The 21,614-nt window shown below is 45.8% G+C and overlaps 1 protein-coding gene across 2 annotated transcripts in view; it reads left to right on the forward strand.

Moving 5' to 3' along the window:
• LARGE1 (LARGE xylosyl- and glucuronyltransferase 1) overlaps positions 1–21,614 on the forward strand; it is a 614,612-nt gene that overhangs the window by 277,019 nt on the left and 315,979 nt on the right. For both annotated transcript variants that reach the window (XM_040234777.1, XM_040234778.1), the window contains exons 3-4: positions 1,843–2,144; positions 18,666–18,748. In XM_040234777.1, coding sequence (XP_040090711.1) covers positions 1,843–2,144; positions 18,666–18,748 — 385 coding nt within the window. The remainder of the gene's footprint in view (positions 1–1,842; positions 2,145–18,665; positions 18,749–21,614) is intronic.

A 21,614-nucleotide genomic window follows, 5' to 3' on the forward strand; every position in this document is an offset into this window, starting at 1 on the left:
CACAGGTGAAACTCACAGGGTGTAATTCATCACAGTCTTTGATCCTCGAGTTTTGTGAGTCACACAGTCTCCCTGGGACAGTGTGCAAGCTCAGTGGGGTCTGGGCAGGAAGGAGAAAAACTCCAAGTCGGGGGGGAAAAAAAAAAAGCTTTTTTTTTAGCAGGCGGCTGAGAGAGGGTAATTTTCTAGAGACGTGATTTTTGCTTGGTTGTCTCTGAGGCAGCTGTGTTGTAGCTGGATTCCAGGATTTCTGCAGCATGGGACAGTTTGGGGTGTGTCTTATGTCCCTGTGGCTCCTCAACAGTAAGATTGCATTGAGCACCTACTGTATACAAGGGGTTATGCTAAGTATCCTTAGAGATGGGACTTTTGTATTAATTTTTAAATCCATGGCTCTTTATGTGGCCTTTTATGAAATCGCATTTAAGTGGAGAGTGCACAGGCTCTGAGACGAGAATAACCTGGGTACAAATTCTGATTCCCCTGTGTTCCGTTTGTGTGACTTTGAGAGATGGAGTTGCCCTCTCTGTGTATGGTTTCTGACAGTGTACAGACTGTTTCTGGCATTCAGTTACATGATTATGCTCCTACTTCCTTCCTCCTTTTTGCACTTAACTATTTTACTCTTGCCATGGACAGATGCATCCACTATGCCAGCATTTATCAGATATAATGTTACCACAAAGATAAGACCCAGTTTTTATCCTTATTAAGTCCTCAATCTTCAAAGGAGACATTTAGTAAAACAATTTACCAAATCCAGTATGATAGGTACATATTTGTCTTAGTGCTGCGTTGAAATATGCTGATAGATATTTTATCTGAAAATTGAAGAAGGCTTCCCTTGAGAGGTGATGCTTCTGAAACTGGGTTTTGAAGGATGAATAGGAGTTTACATAGGAAGAACGAAATAAACTTAGTATTTCTCCTTTTTATTTCTTCTCTTCTCTTTTGCTCTTCTCCACTTCCTCCTACCCACCCCCATTCTTCTCCTTCCCTCCTACCGCCTCCTCCTTCATATTCATATTTTATTGCTAACAAGAATATCCACCTGGAAATGTGCCCAGTAGGGAAACGAAGACAGTGGATTTAATTAGGAAAATTACAATTGTCTTCTCTAAACAGCCTGTTAGTTTTTCTTTTTTTAATTGAAGTATAGTTGATTTACAATATTGTTTCTGCTGTACAACAAAGTGAATCAGTTATACATATATACATATTCTTTTTCATATTCTTTTCCATTATGGTTTATTACAGGGTTTTGTATATAGCTCCCCATGCCATACAGTAAGACCTTGTTTATTTTATATATTGTAGTTTGACTGTTCAAATCCCAAACTCCTAATTTACTCTCCATATCCCTTTTCATAACCAAAGTTTGTTTTCTAAGTCTCTTGAATCTTTTTGTGTTTCATAAATAAGTTCATTTGTATCATATTTTAGATTCCACATATAGTAGATATCATATGATATTTGCCTTTGACTTAATATGATAATATCTAGGTCCATCCATGTTGCTGCAAATGGCATTCTTTCTTTCTTTCTTTCTATGGCTGAGTAATGTTCCCACGTGTATATACCACAGCTTTATCCTGTCAATGGACTCCTAGGTCTTGGAGATTGTAAATAGTTAAGCAGCATGTTAGTTTTTTACCCTCGTGGCAAGTCATTCTGCTTTCAACTCTGTTCCCAGTTCACTCTGGATGCATACATTTATAACTCACTTTCCACCTGCTTTCCTTTCTCGGTGGGACTGTGAAAGGAATCTGGATGTCCTGGGTACATGGAGGGGCTCACATTGTTTTCCTCGACCTTAACTGTTCCGTCTCTCCGTGCCCACAGATGGGAAGCCGGTGTCTCTGTCCCCACTGGAGGCCCAGCCACATAGCCCCCGGTACACTGCGTCCAGCCAGCGGGAGCGCGAGAGCCTGGAGGTGCGAGTGCGCGAGGTGGAGGAGGAGAACCGTGCCCTCCGCCGGCAGCTCAGCTTGGCCCAGGGCCGCAGCCCATCCCACCGGCGTGGCAACCACTCTAAGACCTACTCCATGGAGGAGGGCACCGGCGACAGTGAGAATCTTCGCGCCGGCATCGTGGCGGGGAACAGCTCCGAGTGCGGGCAGCAGCCGGTCGTGGAGAAATGCGAGGTAAAGAGCCCAGGGAACCTTCCAAGGACCCAGCACCTCATTGCCCACCCTGGCCCCAGGCCGATGCCTCCTGGAAGCATGGCCAGGGACCTGGAAAGAGCTGGCATGCTTAACTCAGGCCTGGGTGTGAATCTGGCCAGGTTACTCACTTTGCCTGGCAGATTGTTTAAGCCTCAGCCTCAATTGTCCTCATCTGAAAAATGGGGATAAGAAAGCCTGCACCACAGAGGTATTAAGAGCAGCCAATTGATGGAAATTGCTGCTTGTTTCTTTGTGGCTCGTTTTGGCATGCTGAGAATTTCTAGCTGTCATCCTGGGGGCCCTGTTTCTTAGCCTCCAGTGGCAGCGGTGTCCCTGGCCTGTGGCCCAGCTTGGCAGTTCCCCTGGACCTCATTCTCACCTTACACCCAGCTTCTGTAATTCAGAACCAGAGACTTGCTCATCTAAAGCAGTTTTTTGAACTTTGATATGCTGGCTTTCTTAGCAACTCTTCGGTCATTTGAAAAACTTACCCACTGCCTCTCCTTGCTGACCCTCAGCCCCCTCCTTCATACATCTGTGCTTTTGTGTGCTCTGAATGTGCATGAGGACAGACACACACACTCATTTTATGCTTCTTCCAGTCCTAGTGGAGGGAAATTAGAGTATCTCTGTTAAGTGTTAGTCACCCAGTCGTGGCTGACTCTTTGAGACCCCATGGACTGCAGCCCTCCAGGCTTCTCTGTCCATGGAATTCTCCAGCCAAGAATACTGGAGTGGGTTGCCATGCCCTTCTCCAGGGGATCTTCCTGACCCAGGGATCAAACCCAGGTCTCTTGCACTGCAGGCGGATTCTTTACCATCTGAGCCACCAGAGAAGCCCCTCCTTGTTAAGTGCAAGACCTTTTGAGATAAAGAAGCCTGAGTTCACTTCCCAGCTCTGTTGGCTTTTGCTGTGAGTGCTTGAACAAGTTACCTAACCTCTCTGAACAGATGTGCCTCCTCAACAAACTTTAGAAAATAACACCTGTTTCATGCAGTATTGTGAAAAGGAAGTGGGATGGCCAGAGAAAGCCACAAATACTGTCTGGTACAAACTGTGTTTTCAATTGTGGGTCATTTTTGTTATTTTTAGTTAGATACAGACAGATATTACCTGGTGTTTGTTTATTCCATTTCCTGACCGCATTCTCATAATGTTTAGACTTCGAACTCCTAAAGAGAAAAGAGTTTTCAAACTATAAGATGCTGTTCATGTGAAGAGGGTTTTTAGTGATGTCAGTGAGACTGTGTAGTATGTCATAAGCAGATACAGGGCTTAGTTATGAAGTGATGTAGACTCAGGTCTGTGCAAGGTCAGGGAGCAGATTCTAGACCACTGTAGTGATCAGGGAGAGCCCCTGAGGACTAGAAGATTTCTTGGGGATTCTTCACGCTGGTTGAAGTGTGAGCTGGTAGAGAGGTGGAGAAAGGTAGATGGAGGATGTCCTATGAGGATTGTGTGTGGGGGTAGGAAAAATGTGAAACAAGACTCTGTCAAGCAAGAGAGGATTTAGGGCATAGTGAGATAGCTCATCAGTTGAGCCCAGAGAACCAGACAGGGAAGTGGCTGTGGTATCGTCATCATTCATCCAACAAGTATCTGTTGAGTCTCTGTTGTGGATTGCACAGTTTTGTATGCTAAGAAATAGCAGTGATGGGAAAAGAAACAAAATTCCCTTTCTTCTGGCTCTTACCTTCTGAGGTGGGAAGTCAGGAAGAGATGATGGACGAAAAGAGAAATTCTGTTTGTTCCCAAACTCAGGTTTGTCTGCTCGCCATTCAAAAGTCAATAATTTGAGAGGCAAGTATTAATAGAAAGGAAAGATGCTTTAATCCTAAATCTGGCAGTCTGGGGAGAAGACGGACTTGGGATCCAAGACCGACTCTGAAGATTGTGCTCTGCCATGATACTTTTTTTCCTTAATGAATTTCATTTTTGTTTCACTTTGTAAAAACATTTGTTCGTTTATGTATTTACTTTTGGCTGTGCTGGGTCTTCACTGCTGTGTGCAGGTCTTCTCTAGTTGTGACCAGCGAGGGCTACTTCTCCAGTTTACACGGGCTTCTCATTGTGGCGGCTTCTCTTGTGGTGGAGCATGGGCTTTAAGTGAGGGGTCAGCAGTAGTGCTCACGGGCTTAGTTGCCCTACAGCACGTGGAATCTTCCTGGACCAGGGATTGAGCACGTGTCCCCTGTACTGGCAAATCGACTCTTCACCAGTCGGCCACCAGGGAAGTCCTACAGGTTTGAAAGGGGAAAGGGGAGAAGGGGAGGATCTCATTGAGTCATTGAGGCAGGAAGTTGGGTTCTGCACCCTTCTCCATCATGTGACTGACTCCTCCAAGTATTATCTTGCCTGCATGGTCCACTTGGCAGGTTGCTTGGGGGCGCTGCTGGGGAGTAGAGAGCCAGCTAGTCATTTGTTAACTGCATAATTCTTCATCCTTCCTTCTACCCAGGAAAAGAACCAGTGGCTTAGGCAAGGCATGGTATGCATTCAGGAGAGCATAAGACAGGAATTATGTTAAATTGCCTAGTGATCTGCTTCCTATAATTAGGTACTGACTGTATGCCAGGCCCAGTCTCATTTAATCGTCCACAGCCATTGCCAGTGGCCTCTGTTATGGAAGATCTCTGTTATACATCTTTGAAAATGAGCACTTAGCAACTTTAACAGTTAAACGCTCATGATCTAGGCTGGTCTGGGGTGGGCCCTAACTTGGGAATGGTCTTTCCCTGCCTGAGTGAAGGCTGGTTTGATTTCTTTCAGGTTCTCTACTCTCTGGTTATGGTCATGACATCGGTTTAGAATGTGGGCTGGCCCGGGGGAGGAAATGCTTTTCCTCGAGTGTGTATACATTATTATGACTCAGACTGACTTAAACCACTGGGTAAGATTAAGGAGGTGAAAAATAGAAAAGGAAAAGGAAAAAAAGAAATGGGAGGGTGCAAATGTAACAGAGGGTGAAAACAGAGGATTCCTCTTCCTGCTGTTGCCTGTGTGGCCAGTGGCTTCCTTCTCCTGCTCAGCTTTCTGAGATACATACATCCTATTTCTAAAGAGGGCTTCTGCCCCAAGTGTCCCACAAAATAGTGTGGGCAAAAGACCACTGGCTTTTTATTCCTGCCCTGCAAATAGGTTCATCTGTATCATTTTTCTAGATTCCACATACATGTGTTGATATATAATATTTGTTTTTCTCTTTCTGACTTCACTCTGTATGACAGACTCTAGGTCCATCCACCTCTCTACAGATGACCCAATTTCATTCCTTTATATGGCTGAATAATATTTCAGTAATGTATATATGTACCACATCTTCTTTATCCAATCATCTGTCAGTGGACATTCAGGTTGCTTTCATATCCTGACTGTTGTGAACAGTGCTATGATGAACATTGGGGTACACATGTTTTTGGTGGATGGCAGGAAGATCCAAGAGGGAGGAGTTATATGTATACATGTAACTGGTTCACTTTGTTGTACAGCAGAAACCAACACAACATTGTAAAACAGTTATACCCCCATTTTTTTTAAAGGCTTTCAAAGTGGGACAGGAGCCCAAATCTGGCTCCCTTCCTACCTTGATGGTGGTGAGGCTCTGAGCACTTTACATCACTCTTCTGCATGTGGGTTTCTTTGTTTGTATGTTATGGATTAAAATCAAGTTCTTGCCTCAAACTGTTTCAGTGGTAACAATGTATATTAGAATTTTAGGCAAACAGTAGCATCATTAGTTGTGTTAGTAGTTGACTTCACTGTGATTTATCAAACAATTCCAAGTAACAGGTACTTTGCACCTTTTTTCTATTTACGTGTAAGAAGTCCGGAGGCTGCCGGTGTAGGGATGTTCATATCTGGAAGGCAGCCTTTCTTTATCTCGTCACCCAGCTGGTGTGACTGGCATTCTCAAGGTCATTGCATGGTAGAGCTTCAGCTCTGTCAGTCACATTCCATCTAGCAGGAAGGGGGAGAGTATCAGCTTGCTTTAGGAACATGTCTTAGAAATTTCACAGTCAGTCCCTTTTAGGTCACATTGGCAGAACTTCATTTAGCTGGTACCTTTAGCTGCCACCTGGCTGCAAGGGAGCCTAGAAAACAGATTTTTCTTCAAAGAAGCCATATTCTCTGTTAACATTTTGGAGTTTGGCTACTAGAAAGTGAAAGTGTTAGTCACTCAGTTATGTCCAACTCTGCATGATCCCATGGAGTGTAGTCTGCCAGGCTCCTCTGTCCATGGAATTCTCCAGACAAGAATACTGGAGTGGGTAGCCATTTCCTTGTCCAGGGGATCTTCTAGACCCAGGTAACAAATCCAGGTCACCTGCATTGCAGGCAGATTCTTTACTGTCTGAGCCAGTAGCCACTGGGGAGGCCCTTGGCTACTAGAGAACTGATATTATGGTTACAGTGAATATTCTCTGTCAAATGAGTAGTTACCGAACTGGGTTGTACATTAGAATTACATAACCAAACATGCATATTCATGGAACCCATCCATCCTACTGATTTGAGAATCTCTGAGAATAGGGCTCAAAATTTAGGTATTAAAATTTTGTATCCAAGTGATTCTGAGATATCTAGTAGAAACTGTTTGGAAACTACTGCTTTAAAGAACTAAATTAAATTATGGGGTTCACTTTATCTCTATGCTCTTTGAGAGATAAAGATCTTGGGCTTGTTGCTACCATAACTTATTTTTTAGTCTTTTGCACCTGAGAATTAGGTTTTGTACATTTATTTATTGAGCACACCCCATGGCATGTGGGACCTTACTTCCTCGACCAGGGATTGAACCCATCCCTGCTCAGAGTCTTAACCACTGGAGTGCCAGAGAAGTCCTTGTTCGTTTATTATACTTTTTGTGTGTCTTGGTAATGTTACTTCTTAGTTATTTTTTTGGTGGAATTCACCTGTGATGAACCCTGGATTCTGTTCAGAGGTTCCATAGATGGATTAGCAAGTTCTGGCCTGCTGGCATCTTATTTCAATGTTGTCTCCTCCAGGGGCACACGTGCCCTGAGATGCTGGCTGTAGACCTATTAGCAATATGCTCCTCCTGTTTCCATCACTTGGCATCTTTAAAGATTTTAGGGAAAATTCCATAGAGCCAAACAAGAAATGTCAGTCAGTGGAGTCAAAATAGAATCCTCCTCCTTCGGCAGCGCTTATGGTTACCAGCGCTCAAGCTGGTCCTGACACTCTGTCAGCGTGCAGGGCCTCGTAACTAGGGACGTTGTCATCATCTCTGGTGGCGCTGGAACTTCTCAGGGCTATGACAAGTATTTCTGAAAACCCTTCTGTAATGACGCCTGGGCTGTCAGCTGAGATTGCTGATGATAGAAACCGGGGCCTTGTGCCCTCTTATGGTTCCCTAATGATGTCCCCTTCAAGTTGCTGCTGCCCGTTTTCTTCCTGCATATTTCTGTTGTCAGGGCAATTCTGCTTCCATGAGGGACTGGTTTCTCTGTGCTTCTGGACTTGGAACAGAATGATCCTCTTTGATCTCCGCTTCTGCCTCTGTTTGTACAGATATGTGTGTTTTTCTTGCATTTCTGGTTCTGGTCCATTCGGGGAGTCAGCCATGGTTCAGCACAAAAACTGTAAACCGGAGTCAGAATGTCTAACCAGAAATCTTTACTTTACCACTCACTAGCCATGTGACCTGGGGCAGTTCAGTTACTCTCTTGGAGTCTATTTTATTATTACGAAATGAGAATAATAATGTGTTCTTCCCTGTACATTTGTGAGGATGAAACGAGATAGCAGGTGGGAAAGTAACCCTGGATGGGTGTCACATATGCTTATTATGAATCTTCCAGTTCCCAATTGCTGCCTAAGAGATCACCTAAAACATAATGGCTTAAAACAACACCAATTATTTTGTTAGCTCTCATGGTGTCTGTGGGTGAGGGATTTCAGAAGGGCGTAGCTGAGTGATTCTGGCAGGTAGAAGGGCTCGTGCAGTTAGTTGGTGGCTGGAGCAGGAACGGCGAGGGTTGGAGCTGTGGGCATTGGCCTGGTGTCTTTCTTTGCTGTTATAGGTTTGGGGCCTTCCATGTGGTGTCTCTCCGTGGCTGGTTTGGGCTTCCTCACAACATGGCAGCTGCAGGATGGCCAGCTATTCCATGGCAGCTGATGGCTTTAAGTACAAGTATTCCAGTGAGCAAGGCAGAACAGAAACACTTTAATGACCTGGTCTCAAAAGTCACACAGTGTCACTTTTGTCCATAGTATAGTCTGTTGGTTGAAACAGTTACAAAATCCCACCCACTTTGAAGGGAGAAGGGCATATACCCCATCTCTGAATGGAAGGAATGTCGAAGAACTGAAGCAGCAACAATTGATATTATTATTATGGAAAGTCAGGTGAATGGTAATGGCTGATGTCACACCACTCCTTGAGGAAGTATCTCTTTCCTTCTATCCCATGCTTTGAACTGTATTCAAAATTGTAATAGCAATGTGATAATAACAAAAGTGAACATGTATTGAGTCCTGCAAGTGTAGGAAACAGCATGCTAAAACTTACATGAAATATCTCATTTAATCTGCATAACATACGTTCTTCTTTTTATAGAGCAGAAAGCTACCACTGAGAAAAGTTAAATAATTATGGCAATGTCATACTGCCAGGAAGAGGTGGAGCTCACATTTAAACCTAGGCAGTTTGCTTCCTAGAGCCTATGCTTTGAACCACTGTGCTGAACACTGTGAATTAGAGCTGCTGGGACCTGTGCTCCATCAGCTCAGATCTGCAGTCCTTATTCTCTGCCTGGCAGGTGCCTCATCTCAGAAGGCTTCTGGGTGACAGGCATGAATGATGTGGGGGTCACCTTTCAGCTTGGGGGCTGTCACAGCCCTATGGGTGTACTCATTCCTCTGTGGTCTAAGCAAAGACCTGACTGTTCTTTAAAAAGAAGTTGGGTTGTTTCACGGTGCCTGCCAGATTGTGATTGCATTTGTCAGCTCAGTAGGAGTTGAGCATTTTGCTTTAGGTTTTATGTTTATAAACCTTGACACCTCTTACCTGCATTTTCTGGGTCCCTAACAAACCCAACAGAATTTTGATCTTTTTGTTTTTACTTCATCTTCAGGATCTTTCTATAATTACCCCACAGTGAAGGGGTTTGTCTGACATCTTTTCATACACCGTGTCACTATTGGAAGATACTTGTACAGCCTTTGGATTCACATTTCATTCGCTTCATATGTTGTCTTTGAGGCTCCTTCAAGGACATAAATCTGCTAAAATATTTTCCCCTGAATGCCACACCCTTGAACTAGGGAACCTTGTACTAGAAGGTACCTCCATATGAAGCCGCTTCAGTCATGTCCCAATCTCTGCCACTCCATGAACTATAGACCGCCAGTCTCCTCTATCCATGGGATTTACCAGGCAAGAATACTGGAATGGGTTGCCATTTCCTCCTCTAGGGGATCTTCTGACTCAGAAATTGAGTCTGGTGGACCTCCTGCACTGACAGGCAGGTTCTTTATCACTAGCGCCACCTGGGAAGCTCTCTGGAATGCACCTAGTAGGACGTTTCTCTGTAGTGATTTTCAGGGACCCAAGCTCTAAGTGTGGCCTTTCAGATGCCTCCCTTGAGTATATTATTTATTGCTTCGGGGCAACTTATTCCCAAAACTTAACAATCTCATGCCACATGCATTTTATTATCTCACAGTTTCTGAAAAGTGGGAATCTGGGAGCAGCTTAGCTGGGGGTTGTGCCTCCAGGCCTCCCCTGAGGTTGCAGTTCAAGCATCTGCTGGGGCTGCCTCAGCCGAAGGCTTGATCAGAGCTGCGGCATCTGTTTCCGAGCTGGCACACTGGGCTGGTTGGGGGCTTCTGAATCCCTCATTTTATAAAGGAGTCACTGAGGACCAGAGAGCTTAAGTCACTTGTCCGAGACCACCCAGCTGGCCAGAGGAAGAGCTAGGGCCGCCGTCTGGCTCTTCTGACTTCCCAGGGCTTTACTTTTGTGCAGGAGAAGCCTGTGTTCCCTGTCCTTCTCCCTCTGCCTTTTCCTCACCCTGGAGGAGGCATCAGTTCCAAGGCCGTGGGAGACTGGGGTAGCTGTGGGCAGAGCTCTGCCTCTCCTTATTCTGTAGAAGTGAGGGAGGTGGTCCTCCTCAGAGAAAGTCGGAAACAGATTCTGTGGACACCCCTCCTCTCCCAAAAGAACCACAGCTAACATCTGTGGAGTGTTTAACCAGAGACACCCCTCAGAGAGCTTTAGGTAGAGTGGTTCTTGAGGTGGGGTCCCTAGACCGCCAGCGTTAGCATCACCTGGATGTGGGGAATCCTCAGGCTCCTACAGAACCTCCTGAATGAGAAACTTGGAGGGGAGGGACCCCACACTCTGTGTTAACAAACCCTGCAGGGCTTCTGATGGATGTTAGAGTTTGAGGACCACTTATCCTAAACAACTCCTTGAGGGTAAGTAGAATCATGCCCCCATTTTACAGATAAGGAAGTTGAAGCCAGGGGACAATGCCCAGCTTCTCTTTGTGCTGTGTATGCAGTCAGTGATGTGAACAAGCATCAGTTCAGTCATGCACTTATGTGTCTGATACCCTCAGTTATCCAGTGGGGTATCTATTTTTATCTCCATTTTACAGGTGAGTCAGTGAGGTTCAGGGATATAGAGCAGCTGTTCCAAGACCACACAGTGACTTGTGTTGACATTGCCGCTCAAACCAAGGTCTCTCTACCCTTGTTGGGTTTTCCCCACTAACTGGGGAAACGGCCTCTGCAGCCAGCTGTGTGCCTCTCCCCAGCTGCCATGACAACATCTATCCTCTGGGAGGTCCTGCCTCCCCACCCCGTCCCCAGCAGCCGCAGTCCAGGATCTAGACCTAGCCTTGACTTTTCCCCTCATATCACATGGCAGCATTTAAATAGATTTCCTTCTCACTCCCACTCCTAAAGGCTCCCAGTTAGCAGAGGCTTTCACTGCATTGTGCCCCCCAGGCAGAATGCCCTGAGGGGGGCACCTGAGCTTTTCAATTCAGTTCAGTCGCTCAGTCATGTCCGACTCTTTGCAACCCCATGAATTGCAGCATACTAGGCCTCCCTGTCCATCACCAACTCCCGGAGTTCACTCAGACTCACATCCATCGAGTCAGTGATGCCATCCAGCCATCTCATCCTCTGTCGTCCCCTTTTCCTCCTGCCTCCAATCCCGCCCAACATCAGAGTCTTTTCCAATGAGTCAACTCTTCGCATGAGGTGGCCAAAGTACTGGAGCTTCAGCTTTAGCATCATTCCCTTCCAAAGAAATCCCAGGGTTGATCTCCTTCAGAATGGACTGGTTGGATCTCCTTGCCATCCAAGGGACTCTCAAGAGTCTTCTCCAACACCACAGTTCAAAAGCATCAATTTTTCAGCACTCAGCTTTCTTCACAGTCCAATTCTCACATCCATACATGACCACTGGAAAAACCATAGCCTTGACTAGACGGACCTTTGTTGGCAAAGTAATGTCTCTGCTTTTGAATATACTATCTAGGTTAGTCATAACTTTTCTTCCAAGGAGTAAGCGTCTTTTGATTTCATGGCTGCAGTCACCATCTGCAGTGATTTTGGAGCCCAAAAAAATAAAGTCTGACACTGTTTCCACTGTTTCCCCATCTATTTGCCATGAAGTGATGGGACCAGATGCCATGATTTTCGTTTCCTGAATGTTAAGCTTTAAGCCAACTTTTTCACTCTCCTCTTTCAGTTTCATCAAGAGGCTTTTTAGTTCCTCTTCACTTTGGGCCATAAGGGTGGTGTCATCTGCATATCTGAGGTTATTGAGATTTCTCCCGGCAATCTTGATTCCAGCCTGTGTTTCTTCCAGTCCAGCGTTTCTCATGATGTACTCTGCATAGAAGTTAAATAAGCAGGGTGACAATATACAGCCTTGATGTACTCCTCTTCCTATTTGGAACCAATCTGTTGTTCCATGTCCAGTTCTAACTGTTGCTTCCTGACCTGCATATAGGTTTCTCAAGAGGCAGGTCAGGTGGTCTGGTATTCCCATCTCTTTCAGAATTTTCCATAGTTTATTGTGATCCACACAGTCATAAGGCTTTAGCATAGTCAATAAAGCAGAAATAGATGTTTTTCTGGAACTCTTTTGCTTTTTCCATGATCCAGCGGATGTTGGCAATTTGATCTCCGGTTCCTCTGCCTTTTTGAAAACCAGCTTGAACATCTGGAAGTTCACAGTTCACGTATTGCTGAAGCCTGGCTTGGAGAATTTTGAGCATTACTTTACTAGCGTGCGAGATGAGTGCAATTGTGCGGTAGTTTGAACATTCTTTGGCATTGCCTTTCTTTGGGATTGGAGTGAAAACTGACCTTTTCTAGTTCTGTGGCCACTGCTGAGTTTTCCAAATGTGCTGGCATATTGAGTGCAGCACTTTCACAGCATCATCTTTCAGGATTTGAAACAGCTCTACTGGAATTCCATCACCTCCACTAGCTTTGTTTGTAGTGATGCTTTCTAAGGCCCACTTGACTTCACATTCCAGGATGTCTGGCTCTAGGTGAGTGATCATACCATCGTGATTATCTTGGTTGTGAAGATCTTTTTTGTACAGTTCTTCTGTGTATTCTTGCCACCTCTTCTTAATATCTTCTGTTTCTGTTAGGTCCATACCATTTCTGTCCTTTATTGAGCCCATCTTTGCATGAAATGTTCCCTTGGTATCTCTCATTTTCTTGAAGAGATCTCTAGTCTTTCCCATTCTGTTGTTTTCCTCTCTTTCTTTGCATTGATCGCTGAGGAACGCTTTCTTGTCTCTCTTTGCTATTCTTTGGAACTCTGCATTCAAATGGGTATATCTTTTCTTTTCTCCTTTGCTTTTCACTTCTCTTCATTTCTTAGCTATTTGTAAGGCCTCCCCAGACAGCCATTTTGTGTTTTTTTGCATTTCTTTCCCATGGGGATGGTCTTGATCCCTGTCTCCTGTACAATGTCACGAAACTCCATCCATAGTTCATCAGGCACTCTGTCTATCAGATCTAGTCCCTTAAATCTATTTCTCACTTCCACTGTATAATCATAAGGGATTTGATTTAGGTCATACTTGAATCGTCTAGTGGTTTTCCCTACTTTTTTCCATTTAAGTCTGAATTTGGCAATAAGGAACTTATGATCTGAGCCACAGTCAGCTCCTGGTCTTGTTTTTGCGCACTGTATAGAGCTTCTCCATCTTGGCTGCAAAGAATGTAATCAATCTGATTTTGGTGTTGACCATCTGGTGATGTCCATGTGTAGTCTTCTCTTGTGGTGTTGGAAGAGACCTGAGCTTTTAGGTCTCTGCTAATGGTGTCAGTGGTGGAAGCAGAGCAAGCAGAGTGGTATTTACTTCTGCCCAGGCCACAGCTTGCCTGCCATCCCATATTAGTTTGGTCTGAACTTCATTTGGGACAGCAGTTCTTCTCCTGCATGCACGTATGAGCAAACAGCCTTATGGGACTGTCTCCTGTTGGAGGACAGTTCTCTCTCAGGTTATGAGGAGGCTAATATGGCTGTGAATCCCTGCTGACTCTGGAGACTGGAGTGAGTGTTGCCCTCGTCTAGTAACTGTAGTGTCTTCTGCTGGAAGTTCATCCTGCATCCGCTTGGTCTCAGTGCTGCTGGCCGCTCTGGGGGGCAGGGACACTGAGCCTGTGGACATAGGAGGATCCGCAATCTCTGATGGGATTGTCTGGTTGACTGTATTTCTCCCTGTTCCTTGACCTGGGGAACAAAGGCCAATTGACCTTTCTATCCTTTGAGCCCAGGACAGTGCCTGGCACATCAGTCTCTCTAAAAGCACCTATGTCATGCCTGAATTCTTCCTGCAGGCCCCAACAGTGAAGGTCACTTTCTTGACCCCAGTGGTGTCAGGAACGAAGCCCAGTCCACAGCTCTGGCACTCTTACCTGTCTCCAGGTACAGCTTGCAGCATCGTATTGATGACTAAAGGGAGAAAGCAGAAAGCTTTCCTTATAAAAAAAATCTTGTGGTCTCTGTGTCTGAGAATTCTGTATAGTGCTTTAACATCTTTTTAAGTTAAAAAAAATTATTTTGGCCCCACTGCATGGCTTGTGGAATCTTAGTTCCCTAAGCAAGGATCAAACCCAGCCCTCAGCAGTAAAGACACTGAGTCGTAATCACTGGATCTCCAGGGAATGTCCCTTCCAATTTATACCTACAATTTATCCATTCTCAGGTTTGTTATTTGGATGTCCTTCTGCCTTGCTTTGCCTTAGGGATCAGTGATACATCTATGGATGCCCCAAAGTCATCAGAGGTCCCCTTCTAGCCCCCAGGATAAATGGGGTGCTGAGGAGTAGTTACCAGCATTAGTCAGGTCCTGGCAAGAAACAAGGGGCATACTCACAAAAGGTGGGGAGAGGATTTAACACAGGGCCAGAGGCATCGGCAGTGCTCCGGGGAACCAGTCAGGGTTGTAAAGTTCCCAGGAGGGAGTCACCACAACCCCTGGGCCTGCGGGGGCAGGAGGAGGACTTGTGGAACCAGAACTAGAGGTAAAAGAGGGCGAGGGGCTTTGGACTCCCGCTGAGGTCTCCCATTGACCAAACTTGAGCAGAAACCAGAGGCAGGAGGAACACAGTTTGTTATTGTTGTTGTTCAATCCCTGAGTCATGTCTGACTCTTCCACCCCATGGGCCACAGCAAGCCAGGCTTCCCCGTCCTTCACTCTCTCCCAGACTTTGCTCAAACTCATGTCCATTGAGTTCGATGCCATCCAACCATCTCATCCTCTGTTGTCCCCTTCTCCTTTTGCCTTCGGTCTTTCCCAGCATCAGGATCTTTTCCAGTGAGTCAGCTCTTCCCGTCATTGGCCAAAGTATTGTAGCATCAGCATCAGTCCTTCCAATGAATACTCAGGACTGATTTCCTGTAGAATCGACTGGTAAGATCTCCTTGCAGTCCAAGGGACTCAAGAGTCTTCTGCAACTCCACAGTTCAAAAACATCAATTCTTCAGCACTCACCTTCTTTATGATCCAACTCTCACATCAGTACGTGACTACTGGAAAAACCATAGTTTTGACTAGATGGACCTTTGTCAGCAAAGTGATGGCTCTGCTTTTTGATACACTTTCTAGGTTCATCATAGCTTTCCTTCCAAGAAGCAAGTATCTTTATTTCATGGCTGCACTTACCATCTGCAGTGATTTTGGAGCTCAAGAAAATAAAATCTGTTACTGCTTCTTCTTTTTCCACTTCTATTCACCATGAAGTGATCGGACCAGATTCCATGATCTTAGTTTTTTGAATGTTGAGTTTTAAGCCAGCTTTTTCACCCTCATCAATAGTTCCTCTTAGCTTTCTGCCATAAGGGTGGTGTCACCTGCATATCTGAGGTTGTTGATATTTCTCCTGGCAATCTTGATTCCAGCTTGTGCTTCATCTAGCCCAGCATTTTGCATGGTGTACTCTGCAGATAAGTTAAATAAGCAGGGTGACAAGAACCCAATTAATTCAGTCTAAAAAAGGTTCTCAGTGCACAAATCCCATTGGAAAAGGGCAGTGAGTCCATGATCACACTATATTTAGACATTTTGACCAATAAAGGCAAGTATCATGTCTACCAAGTATAGGGGAGGAATGGACAAGTGGTCACAGAATCTGATGCTAGACCCTTTCCTTTGAGGGGAGGAACATCCAGGTATCTGGGACCACCTTTAAGCCACCACATTGAGAAACTTGAAACCTGGACTTCATAGCTTCAGAATGGAAAATTCTCTTAGTGAGGCCATGTATGCACCCCTGGTCCTTCAAGGAACCTTCGTCCCTGTCCCCAGACTGTCCCCACTCCTGCCTCAAGCCTCGCCTCACTTCTGCCATTCTCTTCTGCACCCATAAAATTTGGGACCATCCCGAGCTCTTTCAGGTACATGTTCGTGACACTCCAATTTTCTGCCTTCCTGGGTAGCAGGGCTCTGCGGTGGCGGCTGCAGATGATGAATTTATTCATGGTGGCAGGTGTACTGGATGAAACTAAAGAGATTGGGAAATTATGTAAAATGTTTGAGAATGTGTGCGCTTGTGCTTACATTTAATGGGCCCATTTTAAAAAGTCCCTGAACCCTGAAGCCAAGACAAAGTTTGATATCTCGGAGGCTGGGTATTTAAATATTTGTGATTCCAAAGAGCCTGATTCAGCGTGCATTTACCCATTCTTGTTCCCACCCTGGTTATACCTCCCATGGGCAGGCATTTTCCTATTCATCTCCTCCACTATTCAAACAGTGACAGTTGCATCTGCCTTACAGACTTTGATTCTAAGTCTCTGGGAGATATTTTCCAGAGATAAGTGAGGCTGTCGTCATTTTACAGGTGGGGAAGTTGAAATGTGCAGAAATGAGATTGAAAAGGTGGCTTTGGTGTCCTGTGGGATCTGAGCCTCCCCTCACTGCCCCTCTCCTTCCTTAAAACAGGGTTTCCTAGAGACAGTGCTCTTGACCTTTTGCACATAGGGTGCTTCTTTGGGGACCACCCTGTGCATTGTAGAATGCAGAGCAGCATCTCTGCCTCCATCCATAGACTGCCACTCCTTGCATTCCCAGGAGTGACAACCCAAAATGACTTCAGACATCGCCACGTGTCCTAGGGGAGGCAAAGGGGAGTGGATTACCCCCTATTGAGAACCACTGCCTTCTAGTAGAGTAGTTAAGGTCTTGGACATCTGAGAGTGTGAGTTAATTGGTGTGTGACAGGGCTGGCACAGGGTACATTTTTGAGATATTTTGGGTGTTTCTGACGCACCACCAGCAGGGTGAAGAATCTCTTATGCAGAATTAAAATGCCATCTCTCTCAGCCTGTTTCCTGATCTCTAATACTGAAACAATAACCCTGTACTTGTCTCGTACAGCTTAAACCTGGCAATCTGTGTAAAGTGCTAAATACTGTACCCAGTATGTACTAATTTGCTCAATAAATATTAGCTCTTAGCGTAGTGATTCTTCTCTTCTGTCTTCCCTCGTCTTCCTTCTTGGTCCCCCATGTAAGTGTGGAGCAGGGATCCTGCTGCCCTGACTGTGGGGCACTGGCTTGCATATTGCATATGGGGGCTGAACATTTCAGGGAGCCAAGGGCAGGGTAGATGGGTCAGGTAAGCAGGTAGGGCCTGGTACACAGGGTGAAGTGGCGGGGCGGGGGGGTCTTCATAAGGGGGAGGGGCAGCTGCAGGGGTGAGAGGCTCTGAGAATCCTAGAGCCGTGGGTAAACTGATAATTTCTCAAAAGTGATGATTTGGAGGAAGCTGAGGTTCAGTACCTGGCACTGAGAGTGAGTGGCCAGGGTGGAGTGAAGGTCATTGGAACTGAAAAGGTCTTGCAAGTGCATCCTAGACTCTCGGTTGGTTTATCCTGGGTATGGTTAACCTTCCCTTGGTGATGTCAGGAGACATGGGGTGACGTAGGTCTGAGGAAGCCTGTATGGAAGTGAGCAGGACATCAGAACTTTCCTGCAGCTGGAAGTGGCTGGTGAGGAGAATGGGGAGTCTGGGAGCCATGCACTAGGAGGAAGGGCCATGCATGGTTCTGAAAATGAAGCGGTGCCTATCAAGACCCCTTCTTTGAATTTCAGTATTGGGTGCCCAGAGGAACATAAAACTTGCAGGCAGCAGAGGGCAGCCCAGCCTGAGGGGTAGCCCTGCCTGGTAGCCTGGAACTCTCACTTGAAGAAATGTGTCATCTTCATCACCTGTAATTCATTCACGGCACACCAAGATGGCAAATCACCCCTGTTTCGGAAGCTCAGCCCTCGAGGGGCTTTCTTCTGTGATCAGACTGCAGTGTGCCGCATCTCTGTGCTTGACATAGTTCCCTTCCGCGACATCCCGCGTGATGTGCGTCCTGACCGTCGTGTTACAGTGAGTCACCTGATGCTGAAGCTTTCCTGGGTCACCCGCGGTTAACGGGCGTGCCAGGGCCCATGCTCTCAAGTGCTTCTGTGAGATGACCCATCCATGTCCTGTTGATTCTGCCAGCCTTCAGTTCCCTGAATGGTATCCCAGCTGGGCCCTTCGGTGTTTCTTGGTTCCCTTTGTCCTGTTATCAGATTGCCCCTGACCTGCAATGTCCTGTGAGAACATTTCCTGAACTCTGAGCCACCCCGTCTCCAACTGAGGTCCCCGGTTGTCAGTTCGTACATTCAGGCGTATTTCTTTCTCCTCTCTTGTTACCGATTGTCATTGTCTCCAGGCTTAGGGGCACGGGATGCACTGTTTGCCTATTCAAGCCAATTGCCATTTCTCTCGTCCCCAAAATGTAATTGAAAAGAGCCTTAATGGTTTCTAAATGATGATAGCTCCATAAACCGATTAAAAAGGCCTTAATAAAACTGTCTGGAGTTATTCTTCACAGCTGCCGCCAATGTTCCTTGTGTCCCGACCATCCCAACAAGAAATAGGGCACTTTCTCATGCTGTCAGAAGCACCAGGAAAATCCTTCTCCATCTAATTGCTCCTCTGTTCTCTTCCCAGACAATCCACGTTGCTATTGTCTGTGCCGGATACAACGCCAGCCGGGATGTAGTCACCTTGGTGAAGTCTGTCCTGTTTCACAGGTAAGCGCGCGGTTGTCCTCTGCAGGTTCTCGTGTGTGGCCGCCGGCCCGCACCTTTCCTCCAAAAAGGGTTAAAGCAAAGCAACATTTCTCATCCATCATTTAAGCTGCCATGAAAATGTAATTATTGTCTGAAGCCCCGGGGAGATTATTGTGTTAATAATGTTTAACAGCAGGGTTGAGGTGCCCTCTCGCAATGTTGAGAATCATAGCTCTGAGACCTCAAGGGACCTTCAAGGACGCTCTGAATTTGTTACTTCAATTTCTTCATTGGTTTCCTCTGGTTGACAGTCATCAGACCTCTGTTTACACATCCCTGTTGACAGGTTGTGTTGTGGACTGAATTGTGATCCCTTAAAATGTATCCTTGGGAATCCTAAACCCCAGTAACTCAAACTGAATTTGAAGTTAGGGTCTTTGAAGAGGTAATTCAATTAAAATGAGGTCCTATGGGTAGACCCTCATCCAGTGGGACTGGGGTCCTTATAAGAAGAGGAGACAGGATGGAGGCACAGTCATTTGCAAGCCAAGGAGAGAAACCTTAGAAGAAACCAACCCTACTGACACTTCAACTTTGAATTTCTAGCCTTCAGAACTATAGAAAATAAATTGCTGTTATTTAAGGCACCCAGCTTGTGGCATTTTGTTGGGGCAGCTCTAGCAAATTTATACAGATGCTTACTCTATGCCAATCTGGCCCACCCCACCTCCAGGTGTCTCTGACCCTTAGACAGTCCTGCTTCATGCCAAGCTGAACTTTTCCAATCTGTGGATTGTGTGATAATGTTCTCGCACTAGTAGATCACCATGGAGACAGTCCTACGAAAGATGGATTCCTCTTCCACCTGGAAGTGACCATCCTCTCCCGAGTCACCTCTTCTCCAAGTTAAACACCTGCCATTTACTTTTCCTTTTTCATGGGACTTTTCTTCTATCCCTGCACTGTTTTGATGTATATCTAATTCTATTCAGAGTATATCCAGAATTGGGTCTACAGCTCCAGCTAAGGTCCTTGGTTCTGCCTTTACCTTCTTACCAAGGGTTTGGATGAAGCTTATCCACAGCTACAGCCACCAGTGAGGAAATGTATCAGATAGCCATGGCAGGATCCAGAAGGATCTTGGCAGTAGGAACAGGCATGAAAAGTTCCCAGAGTTTAACTGAACAGAGATCAAGGTTTTACACCCACATCTAACTGTCAAGAGCATAAACAGAGTTGGGAAAGATGGTGGACATCCAAGATCTACCCACCCTGCAGGAAACTGGGGTTCCTCTTGTGTCTGCCTTCTCTTGCAGTCCCCCGGCCAGCCTGTCCATTACCGATGCCTGCAGCTTCTCCCTCCTAAATGATTTTCAGTTCCACCTCTTCCTGTTCATCCCCACTGTGACTGGCATAGTTCGTGTCCCCATGGACCCTCACCTGTCCTTTCTGTCTCCCTGACCCATCCTCTGTGTTGCCAGAATGATGTTTCAGAGATGCTGATGTGATTTCCTAAAACTGTTCAGTAGCTTCTCCTTGTCCAGGATAGAGAATTGAAGCTTTTTGCCGTGGCGCAGGGAGCGTCCAGGATCTGATGTCGTTCTCAGCAGTGTTCCCATGCTGCTCCTCACTGTCTCGAGCAGCACTCGCCTGCTGGCAGCTCCACACCCTGTCTGAGGCGCACCCTGCCTCTTGTTTCCTCTTACTGCTCTACCGTGCCTTTCTCCCATCCTCCTCCACTCCAAGCTGGCAAATTCCCTTTGTTCTTTAAGCCTTGCCTAGGCATCATTTTTTTTTTCCTGACTTTTTTTTTTTGGAGTATAATTGCCTCACAATGTTATGTTGGTTTCTACTATACAATGAAGTGGATCAACTGCATGTATACGTATATCCCCTCCTTCTTGGACCTCCCTCCCAACCCCCCATCCCACCCCCAGGTCATCACAGAGCACCAAGCTGAGCTTCCTGGGCTTTATAGCAGCTTCCCACTAGCTGTCTCATTTACACATGGCAGTGTGTATATGTCCCTCCCAATTCATCTCATGCGCCCCGTCCCCAACCATACCCCGTGTCCACATGTCCACGCTCCACGTCTGCATCTCTGTCCTGCCCTGGAACTAGGTTCATCTGTACGATTCTTCTAGATTCCACATACATGCGTTAATATACGATATTTGTTTTTCTCTTTCTGACTTATTTCACTCTATATGACAGACCCTAGGTCCATTCCCATCTCTACAGGTGACACAATTTCATTCCTTTTTCTGGCTGAGTAATACTCCATTGCATATATGTATCACAGCTTCTTTATCCATTCACCTGTCCATGGACACTTAGGTTGTTTCCGTGTCCTGGCTACTGTAAATAGTGCTGCAGTAACCAAAGGAGCATGTGTATTTTTTTGAACTATGGTTTTCTCAGGGTATGTGCCTAGTAACCGGAAGCCCACCTGAACCTCTCAGCCTGGGTCAGGGCTCCCCTTCCACCAGCCTATAAAGTCCTATGTATTCATTATTATCTTTATTACATTATATTTTCTTTATCTATACATGTTGTATCTTCTAGTAGAATCTGGGCTTTCTGGAGATAAGACACCATGCCTTGATTTTCCTGTTTTCCTAGTATCTTAGCAAAGTACTATTTATGTGCTCCATAAATGTTTCCTTGTTTAATAACTAAACCTAGAAGACTCTTGAGAGTCCCTTGGACTGCAGGGAGATCCAACCAGTCCATCCTAAAGGAGATCAGTCCTGGGTGTTCATTGGAAGGACTGATGTTGAAGCTGAAACTCCAGTACTTTGGCCACCTGATGGGAAGAGCTGACTCATTGGAAAAGACCCTGATGCTGGCAGAGATTGAGGGCAGGAGGAGAAGGGGACGACAGAGG

Source organism: Oryx dammah, unplaced genomic scaffold (assembly GCF_014754425.2).
Source record: "Oryx dammah isolate SB20612 unplaced genomic scaffold, SCBI_Odam_1.1 HiC_scaffold_29, whole genome shotgun sequence".
Classification (NCBI taxonomy): domain Eukaryota; kingdom Metazoa; phylum Chordata; class Mammalia; order Artiodactyla; family Bovidae; genus Oryx; species Oryx dammah.